Raw genomic sequence first — 17,689 nt, 5'->3', positions numbered from 1 at the left:
CTAACTTCCTCCACGAAGGCTATCTTGCTTCAGCATCTTCTGTAGCTCTCTGTGCAGGGGGGCAGGCCACCAAAATGAAAATTACTTTTCTGATGAGCAAAGTCTAACATGTGGATCAGACATCTCTCTCCACTCCCCAAGCTTGTTGGTCCCAGTTGTCCATTGCTAAAGGGTTGGCTTGGAGGGACCAGTCAAGGGCAAACTGCATCTCTACTCCCCCACTCCCCTGCAAATGAATGGAAAGATCTAGGCCTAAATTAATTCAGCCTCCTGTTGCTTTACTTGGATCGATGCTGCAGCCCTTCATTTGTTCCCAGGATGGTCTTGTGCTTATCTTGGCCGCAAGAAACCCATAAAGCCACTGGCAAGAGATTTCTTATGCTGAATGATGTTCCCTTGGACTCCAAACGCCCATCTCCATCTCCAGAAATGACTGCTCATCTTTTACTGCCTTTATCTCCGCACCAGGAGTCTCCTTGGTTCTCCTTGAATGACGCTGTCGGTTCACAGCAGGGGGATGAGAAGGGAGGCTGTCTTCAGACAGGCAGGCCTCTGGCTGTGCTCATGGCCAAACAAGCATTGCTCGCTCAGGTGGGCAAAAACAGCTTTTAAAAGCTAAAATATGCTGAACTGGGAGAAAAGCTTGGGCAGATACTGAACACATAGCATGTGGGCTGGGTTGTAGACATTAAAGGGGCTTCAATTAGTTCCTGCAAATTATTTAATGCACTGTAGCATGTTCTTGAAAATTATACAGATTCACCAAATGGTTTGAATGAGGCATTTGCTGCCAGCAGGCTCATCATGAGCCATTTGCTCCAAAAACATGGCCAAAAGTGCCTTGTGAGTTTAGGGGAAGAGTGGATGGAAGAGGACGGATACCTGACAGTTTAAAAAGACCCGATTTTCACAAAGCACTGAGTACTCACACTCTCAAAAATCAGGCCTCTTTAAGGGCATCTCAAGTCATAACCCCCTCCCCGCAAAAAAAATTACTAAAGTGTTGGGTTGTTTGTTTGTTTTTAAAATCAGCCAAAAGTTCAACTATTGGCTGTTATTTTTCCTGGAATTCAATTGGTCACTGAAGTCACAGGGTGCTGTTTCTGTTTTGCCAAATAAAAAAAAGAAGGGGAAAAAATGAAAACCGAATGGCATGCACACCCTCCCACCCCCATTGTTGCCTGCAAATAGAAGATGGCTCAAACAAAACCCCCATGACTTTCCAAAGGCAAACACAGCAGCTATACACTTTCATTCCAGCTCGCTTCATTTAGATAAGGAGGAAAGAAACACAAATAAACATGAAACAAAGTCCCCATCTGAGCCCAGCATGAGTGCGCATTTGCTCAGGAACGTACAAAACCTGAACCAAGCATGAGAGTCACCTCCAAGAAAGATGAGAAATGCCAATCGCGTCAATACCTGTATCACCGCTGCAAGGAGGAAGTGAATGAGCAGGAGCCTGGTGGTGCCGAGCTGCCATTCAGAAAGCAAATGAGCATTTGCCAACATTGGTGCTGTAGCATCTCCATACAGCCATGACATGCAGTCTGCACAGTCCTGGAGCCTCACCTTTCCTCCTCCCAGGCAGGAAACACGTATGCATGGTTTTCGCTGGTTCAGGAGCCCAGAATTTTTCAGTGGACCTCACTCGTCAGGCCTGGTGGGATTTTGAAAGGTTTTGCATGCCCTTACAGATATGCTGCTCAGCCAAAATGCAGTGAGAGGCCATTCTCTTGAGCTGTGATGAAGGCTAGAAATGAGAGGAAAGTTGGCTGGGGGTAGCTGTACTCCAGGATCCCAGGCTGGGTGAACGGTGAAGAATGGCAAGTGACTTGAAGAGGAAGACGTCAGCTGGAGCAGAGAGGTCATCATGCCAAGCTACAATCCTGCATCTGCCCCAGCCTCCCGCATGGACCTAGGAAAGTGATTCTTCTTCCTTAAGCCTCTGCATGCAGGGTGAGGACAGTGGTTGCATCCAGTCAGAGTTTGGGGCCGTGAGGTTTAAGTACCTCATATGGAAGATGCGATGGGAGCATGAGGGATTCTTCTGCTTTATAAAATACAGCCACGTTTAAAGTCATCAACTTGCTGTCCTTTCACCTCTGGTACCTGCTGGAGAAGATGCCTTAGGTCCACAGCTACAAATCCTGTAGGCCTGCCTCATTTTTCATCCTTCTATCATAGGAAGAGAGTCCCGTAACGTGCCCTTGCCAGGTCTATGCAGAGCAAATAACCAAGCTGGATGCTTGTCTCTCTGCAGAAACCCCTGCTGGGCCATGCCAACATCTTCCTCAGCCCTGCAGAGGTGGCTGTATTGCAGCTGGAGCTGCATGAGCCGATTGACATGTACATTGGGGTGAAGAAGGGCCCAATAAGGCGTTAAATATCAGAGCGGCAGGACTTTCAGCAGAGAGCAAGGTGGGAACCCAAGCATGGAACCTCCATCACTACTGCAGTGCCCCAAGGAGAATATGAACCGACTGACTGACTCTGGCAATTAACTTACTTAGTCTCTAACCCAGTCCTTTTAAGGCAAATTTCCCAGCATTAATGGAAAAGGGTATTTTGGTTTTCCATCACCTGCCAAGTCATTTAAAAAATTGTTTTCCCCCTTCTCCCCTTTGCATTCACGACTTAATTGCAACAGCTCTTTGACAGCAGATAGGTTCCAGCGAGCTGCCATTCCAGATGTCAGGAGCATGTTAGCAGAAAGGGGCCCTGTAGGATATTTATGGCTTTAATTCCTCGGTAGAGGGTTTTGTTCTGTCATGCGATGACATACGAATTGCTACTCATTTGATCCTGTATTTCCACATCAGTGACACTTTATGAAGGGCTTCTGGCTTCCCTTTACTGTCTCAGAAGTTACGACTCCCTAATCTGGCAGCACAGTGCCAGAAAGGGGGAACAGCCCGAGGGATAAATGGAAGCGGCGGGCCAGGCTGGAAAAGCACCTGGGACGTGAAGAGATGCATCAGGCAAACACAGGACAAAGGGGCTGAACCTGCCTAGGAGCTTACAATCCGATAACAAGAACACTGATAAGACCCTTACACATTAAAAGCACCATGCAGACCTTAGTCAAGTGGAGAGGCACAGACCCAATCCTCTACTCACAACACCTGGGCTCTGTGACCCATGCACTTGCTGCAAGAAATTAGTCCCTGTATCTCAGTGCTGCCTAACGAGGTGCATACACAGCCTGTATCTCCATAGTAAGTGAACACTCAATATATTGCACTGCATCCTTGAAAGGGGGGACAGTTGACCCCAGCAGGGCAGCAGGAGACTAAAGACCAGCTTTTCCAGAGAGCTCAGCTCCCATGGCAGTCATCCACATCGAGCAGCCAGACTCTGAACACCACGAAGTGCCGGGAGTGCTGTCAGTTTGAGTACCGCTTCAACATCTGGGGTACAGAGTGCTTGGAAAGCCAATCCCTCCCCCAAGTAACTGGTTAACGGTCACAGGAAAGCTGTGGTAGAGGAAAAAAACTGAACCCCCAACTCATTCCCATGCCTAAATCACTCACTAAACTAAGCGAGGACCATAAGGCAAACATCCACTTTTACTGCTGGGGCGATGAGCTCAGGGAGGTTAAAAATTTTGCTCAGGGCTGTGCAGAAGGTCAACATCAGAGCTGAGAATTGAACCCAGGAGTCCAGGCCTCCAACTCGATGCTCTTTCTTGCTATAAATAAAAGGACCGGCAGAAAGCTGAAGCCTCCTGCAAGTCCTCTTAGTATTATGAATTCCTGTCATTACTCAGACAGCTCCATCTGGGAATAGAAATCTACAGGACTTTCTTTTATATTATATGAAGTATATGTACATAGAATATATTTTTAAACAATAAATGGACACATCCAGGCACTTTTTATATTATTTCGTCAATAAAATTGCCTCTGGAAGTGCCAATTTGCTCTGCATCCTCCCCCCCACTCCCCCCCAAGAAAAATTGGCTCTTGCTGAATGTGGCATTTTGTTGTTCCCTTTTTAAAATGCAAATTGCTCTCAGGCTGTGCTCCCCTCATAAAAACAAGGCTCTCCAGACCCTCCTGGCTTTCCCTCCAGGAGGCCTCTGATGAAGCCACCCTCCTGAGAAATGCTCTAGGGGGGCTTTGTCTCCACCAGTACAGTGCCCCCCACTTGCTTCCTCTGCTGCCGAGGCAGCTTGCCAGCAGGCCGCAAACTGCGAATCTGCAGAGGAACGCAGGCCGGGTAGCCAAGAGAAAGGACAGCAAGGAGGAAGGTGCATGGTGTGAGAAACTGCCTTAGCAAGAGTTTTCTCAGCCACTAAGAGAAGAATGTGGGCAGGACTGACAATAGCAATGGGACACCATGGCATCAAACAAACCTTCATTCTCATCTGTGAAACAAAAGGGTAGGCAAGAGGATCTTATTCTTCAGCTCTAGCCTACTGCAGTCACCACTGCAGTGTGAGCCAGCAGCACCAGGGGAGTGTGGCCCAGAGCAGGAGAGCCTTCCTCTCCCGTCTTGCCAAGGCAGAGGGCAGCCCAGGCTGGTAATGCTGCTCTCTGAGTAGGCAGGACAACAGGGTTGGCAGTTCACCTCTCTCAGAGTCTAGCAATTCCAACGGTACAGCAATGCAGGCCTCAAGCATGTTAGTTCATCCCCTCTAGGGTGGAGGAGTCCCACTATGGCATGACCCTCCACAGGTTTGGTGACTATAAGGCAACATCCCACGTATCCTGCAAGCTAGAACCAGCGCATGCAATCAGCAGGTCAAAACCTCTGGCATCAAATGGGAACCCCTCACTGCCTCTAGAGCTAATTGACTTCCCTTTCCTAATCTTGTCCTGTCTGCATGTGCAATCATGCAGCCATTCCTCTTGCTCAGGAGTTGGAATATCTTTTCAGGCTTGGGCTATTAATTAAAACCTGGTAATGCTAATTTTACTGCCAAGTTTGAAGATCCTTACTGCATTTTATTAGGTAATTGCCACTTGTAAGGGGTTTAAATTGATGTCTTTATTAGAAGACGCAATACAGGAGAGTTATTATAATAGTTGAAATCATATCCTTTAAAATGTTCAGCGCTCATTCCAGACGCTGCAAGGGTCTGAGCCTCGGAGCTGAATTGAGAATTGCTTTCTCCTCGGAAGAAACTGATCCTGTAATGGAGACGTCCCAAACCAGGCACCAATTAGAACCATCTAAATAATGAACCTGTCAGTTAATGACCAAACCAGGAGGAAGAAGTATTAGGAAAAAAATTGTTTCCAGTCAACCTGCCACAATGAGCTTCATTTCCAGGTGATTAAAGAGAGAGCAAAAGCAGAATTTTTATTTATTTTTTTTAACTCTAACAAGTGATTTTTCAAAACAAAAAAGGTTGTTCCAGGATGAAAAGCCAAAACATTTAAACTTTTTAGGTTCTTTGGGGGTTGGGAGGGAAGGGATGGTTACATGAAAATATTCCCAAAGTTGACCTGAATTTGCAAATAATTTTTGTCATCCAAAACTGCATTTTTTTGGGGGGGTGAATCTACTTGTTACAAAAAAAGAGCCTCTATTTTCTATGGAGGTTCTAATACAGGGGTGGGCAAAATGCAGCCTGCGGGCCAGATGTGGCCTGCCAGGCCACTCTATCTGGCCCACGGAGCCCCTAAAAAAATTTAGAAAATTAATATTAAACTGCCCCTGGCTGCCTGTCATGCGGCCCTTGATGGCTTGCCAAAACTCAGTAAGCAGCCCTCCACCCAAAATAATTGCCCGCCCCATTCTAGTACTACACAGCACAGAAGTGCTTGCCCATTCCAGCTGCATGACAATTAACCTGTCGTGTGCCTGTTCTTCTGCCCTCTTCCTTGGAAAGAATCATGTGCAATGAAATGGTTTGTTTCCTCTTCTCGGTGTACATGTACTGTTACCACCTCCGGGGTGTCAGTCGGTGCTTGGTGAGGAGCAGGAGCACTAGAATAGCAGACACGGTGTTGGCTAGGGGAAGAATAGGTCACCAGAAGAAGGAGGCCTAACAGTAACACCTGAGGGTCCAATTGGTCTGGACACTGTACAAATAGACAGTTCTGGCCCCAAGAGCTTGCAACCTGAAGACTACCAAGCGAGGGGAGAGATGAGACGCATCACCACCTCCATTCTTTAGATAAGAAACTGAGCCAGAGAAGAGATAACATGCCTACAGCCACACATGGAGTCTCTGGTAGACACAGGAACAGTGCCTACATCTCCTGAATCTTACTGCTGTGCCTTCACCCTGAGGCCACCCTGTCCTTCAGTCAAGACCCTAGGCCCAGATTGTATCTCCCATCCCAGTGAAATAGCCTTGCTGCAGCATGCTCCAAACCATGTGACGTGGATGATGGAGAGTTTCCGGCACCACTGGGGCAGGGAGCTAGGCCCACAATGCTCAGCCCAAGTTCTTGACTCTGGAGCTTGCCCTACAGACTACTCCAGGTGACACCCATGGAAAGGAGGGCAGCTCACACCGTGAGTCAGTGGCTTGGAAACAGAGGTCCCCACAGGCTCTCAGCTTGGGGCACAACCCATTCCCAAGCTCTGCCTTGCCTCATTCTTCTTCCTCTTGTTCCCTAACGTGCTTCAAGGCTTCACTCAGTTCCTTTGCACCACTCTCACCTCCCATTTCATGGCCTCTCTCCTAATTCTCCCCAATTCCACATCCTGCATTTCAACTCCCTGCCATGTTCTTCTGTCCATCTAGCTCCCCCCCACCCCCACTACCCCCCTTCTCCTTTCTGCTCACTCTCTACCTCCTCTTTCCCTTGTAAAGATTAACACTAATGATTTCTATGCTGCAAGATGCTGGCAGACTAGAGCTGCCCGCCTGTACGGCCTGTACTGTTCCAAAGCCGAACGCCTATAGCAAACGCAAATGAAATTACAAATCATCTTTACGTGAACAAGGGGAAGGGGACGCCTGCTGCAGGAGAAGAAGAATTGCCGTCCACAGCCAGGCCTCATACTCCTCATGCAATGAGCTTGGAAACCGAGCATGGGCCCCCGACCTGGCTATGCTGATTCACCCACAGGGCTGCTGAGGAAGCCAGCCCCTGGGGGCCAGGGGGATGTCAGCCCGCTCCCACGGTGGGTGCACCAAGTGAAGTAGGGGCTGCTTTATCCTCCAAGTATTATGAGCTCGGCACAAGCCCTGGCTCAAGGGCATGGACAGTCCTCGTTTTCCCTCACCCTGCATCCCACTCACAGCGCCAGCTCCCCAGAGCTCTGGTGCAGACGCTGGCACTGACATTTCAGGAAATGGCTCCATGACCCTGTCGGCTACAGAAAGGGGATGCAAAGTCACCAGCAAGTCAAAGCATCTTCTATGCTACCGACACCACCAGCAGTCAAGCCAGCAGCTAGAATCTCTGCGTCAGTGGTGGAACTCACAACCACCCCCTCGAAGGAGATCATTGCCTCCTTGCCCACCTCTCCCTCTCAGCTGCCTCCAAAAGATCAACAATGCATTGTATCGGCTTGACAGAAATAGGGCAAGCACAGGACCAAGAGCACCATTGAGGGCTCTGACAGGCACCACTGGGAGTGTCAGACCCCTACACCAGACGGGGGACTGCATTGATGGGAAGGTGGAGAAGCTTCAGAGCAAGCAGCCCACAAAAGCCAGGGCCAGCATGGACCACAGCCTTGTCAGGTAGAGAAGTGAACAGCGTCCCAAGTGGCATGATAGCAGGTTCTGGGAGCAATTGCTCATCCTCCAGCCTGCCCCTGCATAAAATTGTTTCCTGGACTTTGTCAGATGCCGGGCCTGCTGTCACACTGGGAATCAGAGACGAAGCGCTGTCCTTGGTTTGTTGTGAACCATTGCAGATCCTACCAATGCTGTGGCATGCAGATGGGCTGGCTCTGTCTGGCTCCCAGAGGACAGGGTCCAAAGACCTGTTGCCATTACTCGCATGTCAGGAGAGACACTGTGCAGAGTGCTTGACAAAGTACCCTACTGAGCTCACAGCTGGAAGAGACAGGATGCAAAGAGCAGGAGAAAGTAATGACTGCTGTCTCCTAGTTTATAAATAGGGGAACTGAGGCAGAGAAATTCAAGGTCTGATTCAAGGAGAGATGCTGTTGTCTTTTCAAAGCCTGGCTTTCAAGTGGTTTGCAGAACCAGGAATGGGGCATAGCTCCTCAAGTCCCAGCTCAGGTGTGGCAGGGACTGCTGGAAAGTGGCATTCCCCTGCAGTGCCCACCCCCGGAGTTGGCTGTCCCACCTCTAGAAGGGAGACCACAGTGGTTGCCTCCTTCAAAATCCAAGCATAAAGGCTGCCACATGACAGTCCAGAGCAATCTTTGCTAATGAAACCATCTAAATTAGCATAATTTCAGCCAATTTAAATGCGTCCCGACGCCAAGAATCTGAATAGGAACACTCTGCACCATGTGGAAGTGGGAAGGGCGTTCAAATCCAAACTTCCTTGCTCATCCCTGTCTTTTAACTTATGCTTATAGATCCAGGGGCAGAGACTCAGTGCTTGGCTCAGATCCAGACTCATACTCAACTTTCAGAGGCTTGTCCAAGGCTCATCAATCCTTCAGGCCTCTCAAGCCTGCACCCTTGGGCTGCAGACTCCAAGAGGACAGACTCACTCATCAGATTCTTTGGGACGTCCTCCATCCACGTGGGCTGGAAGGACTACAGCTGCAACAGGTTTCCTTGCAGCTCCTTGTTCAGGCAGGAGGCACCTCTGTTACTGCACAGTGTTTGAAAGACAGCCTGGTCCTCAGAAAATGAGGAAGGCAAGGAAAGAGCTCCAGCTGTGTTGAGGGCCATTTGTTGCTCGCTCCAACATACAGCCTTCCCCTAGAAAGAAGGTGCAGCACATCCCAAAAAACAGGAAATGCCAATCTTGTAGGATTTGAGCAATTTTTTTGTTTCTGATTAAATGCGGGACAGTTAAGGCACCTGTTGAAAGGAAATACAATAGGTTGCAAGTTAACTGAGTGTTTCCAGGTGCGTGTATAGATTTGATTCAGCGTCAGCTCAAGCTTTAGGCTGAAGGGGGCAAGGAAGAAAGGTGCTGTCTTACTAGTTGTTACCCCCAATCATCTTCTTTTTCTCCTACAAATCTCAGCAGATATGGGAGTCAGCAGAAGGCTCCCATCAGCAACTGGCCAGACCTCAGTTATGGGTGACACAATAGTGACCCTGAGAACCTGCACACTCTCTGCCACATCCTTTGGCTACAAGGACCCCCTTTATTTGGCAGACATATTATTCACTCACTTGTGTTCACTGCAGAACAGCCACTCGGGTCTATGATGTGATCACTCAGGACTCCCTAACTGCTTAGGTCTGAAAGGACTAAGGAAACTCCCATGCTGTAGGGAACAGTTCAAGCCATCCAGTAGTGTCCCCCCTCCCATTGAACTAGCAGAGACAGAGGATGTTGGATGAAGCCTGGAATACAAGTCTCCCTGCCCCTATGGCATCATCCCACCCGAGGTACTCTGCACACAGACAGGGCTATTAAACCCAGCATCCTAGCCAAAAGCCAACCCTCTTCCCATCTAAATTAATTCCCCCTTTAGTTTCACTATGTGCCTCCCCTCACGTGACACCACTCTGCGGTATTACTGGCATTCAATGATTACAGTGTTCCACCCTAGTGCTAGCTGCAATTCAGCATGACTGAGTGATGCCTACATTAGCCGGCTATAAAGAACACGGGGAATCCATCAGAATAAAAGACGCTATAAAAAAAATGAAGCGGTTGTTTTTATAATTCCAGTTGCCAAGCAGCAAGAACCAGTTTTGAGGGAGGGAGGGAGAGGTGGGGTGGGGGTGGAATTGCCTTTTTTGCTGCTGCAAATTGAGGAGATTTTGCTGGGAGCAAAAGGCAGCTCCTGGATGGGAGATGACCAAACGGTGCCTGGGAGGGAACGACGTCAGCTCAGTAAGCAAAGCACCTCCTTTGAATCACTGTGAATCTAAAGACACCAGGATATTGTTACAAAATGCTGCGCTTACTGCTGTTTGCTCAGAACATGCAATGGAGGCATGGCCTATTTATGGCCATATCAGATCTCATTGTGGCTTTATCTAACGCCAACTTAGTAGCAGCATGCCGCTTCCCAAAACTCTTGCAGTTTCAGCTGAGTACAACATTTTTTTAGGCATCCTTTTCTAAAACTCCTGTGCACTTTTGTACAGCTATTTTGTTCTACCCCAGAAGTAGCTGCATTTTAACATTGTGACCACTGCTTGCATATCAACTGGGTTTCGGTTTAAATTTGTGAAGAGCATTGAGCTCACAAGTGGCTTTTAATCCACTATGCAGAGCACAGCATAGGAAGAGAGAGATTTCTAGAGGCATTCATTATTATGTCTATTACAGGCTTAAAAAGCTAACTGAAATTAAGAACAATTTATTAGAGGAAATTTGTGATCTGGGAAATTGCAGGTTCCTTGAGCTAACGAGGATCATGGGCCTCTCATTTCACATCAGTTTGCTAGCAGCTTTCAGCAGAGTCAACCCTGACTGATAAATTTACAACAAGGGAGAAAACAACACATGAAATAAGAGGATTCACCTTCTTAAATGTTTAAAGCCTATTACCAAAATAGGTGTGTAATGTCGCCATTATAAATATCATTCTTAACACCTTTTTGATTTTCTTCCCCCCTTTTACTCTGAAGTGTCCAACCTATTACAGAACAAAAAGAAGCCGCCTTTTAAATCTCATTCACTCCAGCTCCTCTCTTGATGGATGTTTTCTCCTCTGAAGCTCTGTTTCACATAAAAGCATCTCGGCGCCACGCTGTAAATCTGGTTTACATCCAGCTTTTATGGGAGGCTGGGCCGGGTCCCCGACTAAATTACCATTTATTTATTTGCTTGCTTCGAAGAAAAAATACTGACTCTATCACTCAGATTGGTAGGTTGGTAAATGGGTTTTCTAAACATGGCTTGAAAAGGGGGCTGGGAAGGTGGCAGCCAGGCAGAGGTAGCCTGGTTTCTCCAAAGCAGATTCTATCACAGGCTGTCCCTCGAGTGGGGTCAGACACATGGGGCGCTGAGACGAGCAGCTCCCTGGTCTAATTCATGGCACTTCACAGAAAGCACCGTGAGTTAGATTGACCCTCCTGACAACAGATGTTTCCTGTTGGGGGGGGCCCAGAAATTGAGCTTCACTTTGGAGCCAATCCAGCCAGAGAGGTCTGCAGCCTCTCTCCCCTACCCCTGTCCCCTCTCTCCCAGTTCTGGTGCTGTCTCAAGATAGAAGAAGGAGAAGGCAGGGGAGGGAGATCCATTCTGGGGTTTGCCCAGTCTGCGCTAGAGTGGGGGAGCGGATGGATTGGAGCCCTCCACCTCGGAGGGGCCCCAATCCACACACCCCACCCTCCAGCACAGGTTGGGCAAACCCTAGACACAACTCCCTCCTCTCCCTTCCCCCCATCCCATCCTGAAGACAGCACCAGAGCTGGAAGAGAGGGGACAGGGGTAGGGGAAAGAGGCTGCAGACCTCTCTCGCTGGATTGACTCCAAAGTGAAGCTTGATCTCCCACCCTCCCGAGCCAACAGCTGCAATCAATATTGGTTACAGCTCCCGGCATGCACTAACAGAAGTTAATGCTCCACTTTGGAGTGCCTTCATCTGAACCTTCATGTAATGAGTGTTCATTTATCATGCGATTGGGCACTTCCTAGAGTGCTCTGCAGCCTTGCACTTCTGTCAGGGCATGGCTGTCAAGCACTTCCAGTGGCCGATTATATGACAAAACATCACTTCTGTCAGCATCCCTGGGGCTCTATCCTTCCGCCACGTCCCCCACAGCAAAGGACTGTGCTGTGGTGGGTATAGAGGGAATTGGCTGCTGCACATAGACAGACCTCTCCCGCACTCCAGCTCCAAGTGACTAGTACTGTTACATTGCCAGAGATCATAGGATCATCTCTACCAGCTCTTCAAAAGTTTAACAGGCTTGTGGATTAAGTCTCAGAGCAGCCAAAGAAACACCAATCATGCCATATGAATGGGGAAACTCAGGCACAAGGTAAGGATACAACTTGGCCAAAGTCAGTGTCAAAAGCAGCAACAACTGGGCATGCCCCGCTTCCCTGCCACCGTTAGAATACAATGAAAACCCACATGCTTCAGGTAAGAGCAAAGTATAATTGGGCCATTAAGCTAAGATGGGGGTCTTGGTAGGCCTGCGCAAAGCTGCTAGTATTTGCTTTGGATTCAGATCCGGCGATTCGAATCACTATCCCGAACTGATTCAGCCAAATCTGATTCGGAGATTTGGCTGCTGCCAAATCCCTGAATCAGCCAGGTTCATCCCCCACAAGGCCAGCAATAGCTGTCCCACCCCCCCAGCTTCTGGCTCTTTGGGGGGTAAAAAAGCCCTGACTCAGTGGGTGCTGCTGGGTGGGGGGCAATTCCTGCTGCCCCCCACTGCCCCATGCTGCATGGGGGGCTCTGCATGAGCTCCCCGACATTCCCCACCATGGGTGCCCTGCCTGGGCCAGCTCCGGCCCTTTAAGAAAAAAAAATCCTGAAAAAAACCCCAGACTCACCAGTCCTGCCAGTGGGGGTGATCCCTGCTGCCCCACACCATGAAGGGGACTCTGCACAAGCCCCCAAAGCCCCAAGGCCACGGCAGGAGCAGTGAGTCCTGGGGCTTTTCTCATTTTTTTTTTTCCTTTAAGGGCTGGAACTGGCCCAGGCGGGACACCTGTGGGGGGGGCTAGGGGAGTCAGGGGGCTTGTGCAGAGCCCCCCATGCAGCTTGGGGCATTGGGGGTCAACAGGGATTGCCTCCCGCCCCGGAGCACTGGGGCTTTTCTTTAAAGTACTGAGCTGGGGCGGGTGGGGGCAGCCATGTGGGGGCTGGGAGAGGGGGCAGGTGTTGGGCGGGGGCTGGCAGGGGTCCCCCCCCATGGTCCTCTTCCCCCTCCCCCGCCCCTAGTGCTGACCAGCACGGAGTCCGGCTCCAACAGCCACCGGGGACTGTCTGAATCATCGAAGCTCTCCAAATCTTTTCCAAAGATTTGGAGAGCTTTGAATCGATTTGGACCTCTAAATTGGCCTCCTGATTCGATTCAGAGATTTGGCCACCGAATCGGGCCAAATCTCCTCCAAATCGAATCGCCACCCGAAGCTTTGCACAGCCCTAGGTCTTGGATGCTGCCATGCTAGAAGTGCATTTTAGAAGGACATAACACTGTGCAGATACGGGGATAGATCCCTCCCACACACATACCGACAGTGTACAAGAAAGCCAGGCACTGTGTGCCTTTCCAATCACCCTGCCTTCCCAGACAGGCAGTCCTCAACTTCCATACAGTAGAGCCAAGGGAGCAAATCCACTGGCTAGCTGAAGTAGTAAGCGCAGGTATCCTCCAGTGAACCAGCTGCTAGAGGTCGACTCAGCCTGCACATTGCAAAGATAATCACCCTGTCCCTTTGCTACATACAGGACAGGGTGGAGAACCATTCCAGTGAGGTGCACAGACCGCTTTGTCCATCTGGACTTAAATCCACTGGGATTGAGGAAAACACTTGGCCTCCTAAAAGAAGGAGCAGCACTCAGATCATGGGGTAAATAGCCACGGTTAGAGGTCTCCCGTGCCATCCTCCAAGTAGCTGTGTGTCATCTGATATAACAAATCCTGTGTTCTTACGTAGCAAGAGAGTAAACATCCACTCAAAGGAGAAGAAACCCATACATGCTGCTCTACCTGCCTCCAGCCAAGAAATACCCAGGTCACCTGCTCAGAGCAAGGGGCAAGTCACCAGGTCTCCCTGCATGGACTCAGAGTCCAGCGATCCCTCCCCTAGCATGGCAGGAAAGCACCAGGCAAGCCCTAGCCATATCCTTCGTGTGTTGTCTTGCACTGCTTTCAGGATGCTTGAAAACACTGCTAAGATAGGCTCCTGAAGACAACTCAGCCACTTGCAGGCTAGGCGTGAATCAGTCACGAAGACCCCAGGAAGCAGCCTCCTGCATCTTCCCAGGAGTCAACTCAAAACCTCTCCACCCACGCCCTCTTCTTTCCTCCCTTCCCTGCTTCCTGCACAGCCTTTTACTAAAGACTGCTAGCACTGACGGGTGCTCCCTCCGCTGCCTCCAGCCAGCCCCTTCTTGCTGAGTCAGCACTTCCAGAGGCAGCCTTTCCTATCAGTGCCTGACATGAGATGCTGCCTCCAGCAGTGATGACTCAGCAGCAGGAGGAGGCTGGGAAGTTCAGTAATGAAGCTACAAACCTCTGCCCATCACAATCCCTCGGGGAAACTGTGATTAGAGCTCTCTTCTGGATTGCTGGCAGCTCCCCAAAAAATTCTTAAAAGAATCGTTTTGGAGCAAACAATGCCTTTCTTCTTATTATTTCAAGCTTTTGCAGGTTTTTTCCATCTCTTGGAATAGTTTTAATACATTTGGAAGAACTTTAAGAGCAGAAAGGCCATCATCTCCGACACATTTCTCGTGAAAAGGCTGCGGGGGGACTGAATATTTAAGCCTTCCAGAATTTTTTGTCCACAGTTGTTTCCAGCAAAAACAACAAAATGCCCAGCGTCTCAAGGTGTTTGGGGCGCATCACATCTGCCTCTCTTACTGAGCCTGAAAAGTTTTTCCAAGCATTAAGATGCGACATCAAAGCATTTAGCCTTGCCCTAGGACTGCCAGCTTGGGTTCAAATACCCTTTTGACTATGCCATGAGAGTGGCATCTTTTCCTTCTAATGCACTCTTGCAAATCCCCCTGTGAGAGAGAGGTAAGACTTTGATAAACAGAGGGAGGTTTCTGAATGCAGACAGACCTGGTGGTTCCCTCTGCCGTTCCACTTTGCAGACAGATGAACACAGCCTGCGCTGCCAATTGTCATCAGCCTACTTGTACTTCCTCGAAACGCTCCGCAAGTTCATACATTATGCCGCGCAGCAGGTAGGGAAGTATGAATTATCTCTCACAAATGGGGAGTAGCAGGGATGGGGAAGCTGATTTTCCCAAGGTGATGCTGGTCCAAATCAGAAGCACAACCCAGGACTCCGGCCTCCCTGGTCTAACCGTGAAGCAACAATGAATAAAGAGAGCAGAGCGCCCCCCAAAAGGCCTATTCCACAGCTCCCATGCTATGGTCACTGGGCACTTATACAACAGCCATTTAGTATAATCTTACCTTTGGCTCTTGGAGAGTTTTACTGCTTTCTGGTTCCCTTTTCTAATAATCAATATTGATTTTACTGCCTGTGTTATTATCCCGGTTTTGAGATTTATTCTCTTGATTTGCTTTGCATGGAGATGGTAGTTTATAGCACAAGCCCTTGCTTTATTCCTTCTCAGGATAATTATCTTGCACTGTTGGCAAATCATGATGCTTATATTATATTGAAAAATAATCATTGGCTTCCCCGCTCCCCACCTCTCTACAGTCAAGTCATTTGGTTTATTATTACAGAGCACAGTGGAGATGGCTGGGTACCCGGTGGCGGGAGAACTCCACGGCCTGAAGCAACACGTGGGTGTCTGCTACCTGGCTGCAGTGTTTATCCTGACCCTGTGTCCCAGGACCCCCAGATGCTTTCATAGTTTGGGCCATCTCAGATGTAACTGCTTTGTATGAACCCTTGGGGCTTTGCAGTAGGAAAGGAACAGCCCTCAGGGGAATCAGAAGAGGTGGAAGTCCTACTTCTCTCCAGAAACAAGGCCTAAGGCTTGAAAATGGAAGCCCAGCTGGGGGAGGGGGAGGACAAGGGAGTAGATATAAGATATTCCCATTATAGTCTCATCTGTGGAGCCTCCCTGGAGTAAAACATTGCAAGGACTCACCTCTTCTCCCAGCTGGTCCCCACTGCATCCTGGCTTCCTCATGCTGGTGCAGACAAGACTTTTCCTTATTATATTTCCCTGACGTTGTCACATCTGCAAATCCAGGAGATCCAAGACAGAATAGCTGACAGGCTGGCATGGGGAAGAAGTCCTTGTGCCTCTTAGCAGACACCTGAGTCAGCCTGTGTATAGCTCCCAGGGAAACAACAACCCCTCTCTCACCACGGACTTCACAAGGACTCGAAGGTAGTAAAGCAAATGGCCTCTTTCCAGCAGAAGCTGGGCCCAGCTGGGACTGATTGGAAGGGGCACCGGTGGCTAATCAACAGCAGGTGCCAGGAATCAGTCACAGAAGCCAGCCTGGTTCTCTTCCCTTGTGCTCCAGAAGAAATGGGGTCTGGGTTCCCCCATGAAGCCTGGCTCTGCTATTATCCAGAATGTTGCCCAGAAGTCTAGATTGTGTATAATGCTTGCGCCTGCCATATGCGCCATCCTTTTCTGGTGGTTGGTTGGCCCACATGGAGGATAACAGCCTTCTGCCATTACTAGCTAACAAAAATAGACCTGCAGCTCAAGCAGCAGCAGTGAGAGCAGCGTGGGGTCTGGGCTACATGCTGCTGGTGATCATACATACGGTTGCATTTGGATTTCCAGTGCCAGACCTTGAGGGGTGGGTTATCTCTGCCCCTTAACACTAGCCCTGTTCTTCCTTCTTCTGAAGGGGAAGATCCACCGCTTTCAGGGAGCGGCCCCCTCCCCGTGCTGACACTATCAGCAGCAGAGTACCCATCGCCGTGCCATGCTCTGAGAGGGGTCTCCCAACCCCTGCACCCAATTAGCAGAGCAGATGATGTGGAACGCGCCCTCGACACAGAGATGATTGAACGTTAATAACCAGGTTTCAAATATTTATTACAATGGCTGTTTTTAATACATATTTCATGAACGCCAATTTTTTTTCGCCCCCTCTGTTGCCAGCTTTGTGGGCTTAATTTGCCTTAATGAGGATAAAAATCGCACTGATAAATTGCTCCTTTGAAAACGCCTGGGCCGGGAGGGAAGCGCTCTCCTGAAATATTTGTCATGTGCAGCTGAGAGCTGGCAAGTGGACTCTGAGCTTCCCTGCACAAGGACAGGCAGGAGAGACAATGCTTCGAAAGCGAGGGGACATCGCGGGCCAGTGACCAGGGTACTGGGCTGTGACTCAGGACACCTGCGTCTCTGTTTCTGCTCCTGTGATTTCAAGCAAGTCACTTCACCCTTTGTGAGGGAGTTTCCCTTCTCCCCCTTTGTCTGCCATGTGCATTTATACTATAACCTCCAGAAGGCAGGAACTGTCTCTCTCCATGTGGTTTGTACAGCGCCTCACGCAGCAACGTCTCGGTGTCAGCGAGGCCCTCCAGGCACCACCATATGCACCGGATCAAGCTGCAAATTGAATTGCTTATTTGGAGGAGCTCCAGGGGCTTTTTACCCTTAGATCACACTTTGCAAACATTATTTAAGCATCGTGACAAACCTGGATGGCAGGTGAGATTCGATTGATGCTCCTTTTCCCCTCCCTATGCAGCCACTTCTGGGGTAGAATACAGCACCTGGTTAGTAGCATGGGGCAATGCTGCATCACTGTTTACTTTGCCTCATCATCTGCTGCTGATTTTGAAGCTAAGGCATCAAACCGCATAGGCACTAAAGGCAGGAAGTGATGAGGAACCCTGCTGGCTGACGGCATTACCTACGTAGGGACCTGGCCAGGGTATCTAGGCTCATACTCTTAAAAGTCCCACAAAAGCGAATAAACCAGGAGTGATTAACACCTCCTCTTTCATAGGCCATCCCACTGCCCCTAGCATCATAGATTCATAGATGTTAGGGTCAGAAGGGACCTCAATAGATCATCGAG

The 17,689-nt window shown here is 49.4% G+C and overlaps 1 protein-coding gene across 6 annotated transcripts in view; it reads right to left on the bottom strand.

Moving 5' to 3' along the window:
* NTM (neurotrimin) overlaps nucleotides 1-16,060 on the bottom strand; it is a 735,295-nt gene extending 719,235 nt beyond the window's left edge. For 4 of the 6 annotated variants that reach the window (XM_059719465.1, XM_059719466.1, XM_059719468.1 and 1 more), the window contains exon 1: nucleotides 15,787-16,036. In XM_059719465.1, coding sequence (XP_059575448.1) covers nucleotides 15,787-15,828 — 42 coding nt within the window. In that variant the 5' untranslated portion in view covers nucleotides 15,829-16,036. Of the gene's footprint in view, nucleotides 1-15,786 lie in introns of all 6 variants that reach the window. The other 2 variants (XM_059719464.1, XM_059719467.1) reach the window with 2 other exon arrangements.
* Nucleotides 16,061-17,689: the final 1,629 nt, after the last annotated feature.

This window comes from Alligator mississippiensis, chromosome 16, assembly GCF_030867095.1.
Source record: "Alligator mississippiensis isolate rAllMis1 chromosome 16, rAllMis1, whole genome shotgun sequence".
Taxonomy (NCBI): domain Eukaryota; kingdom Metazoa; phylum Chordata; order Crocodylia; family Alligatoridae; genus Alligator; species Alligator mississippiensis.
The sequence above is the reverse complement of the archived record's forward strand: the minus strand, read 5'-3'. Positions and strand labels throughout refer to the sequence as shown.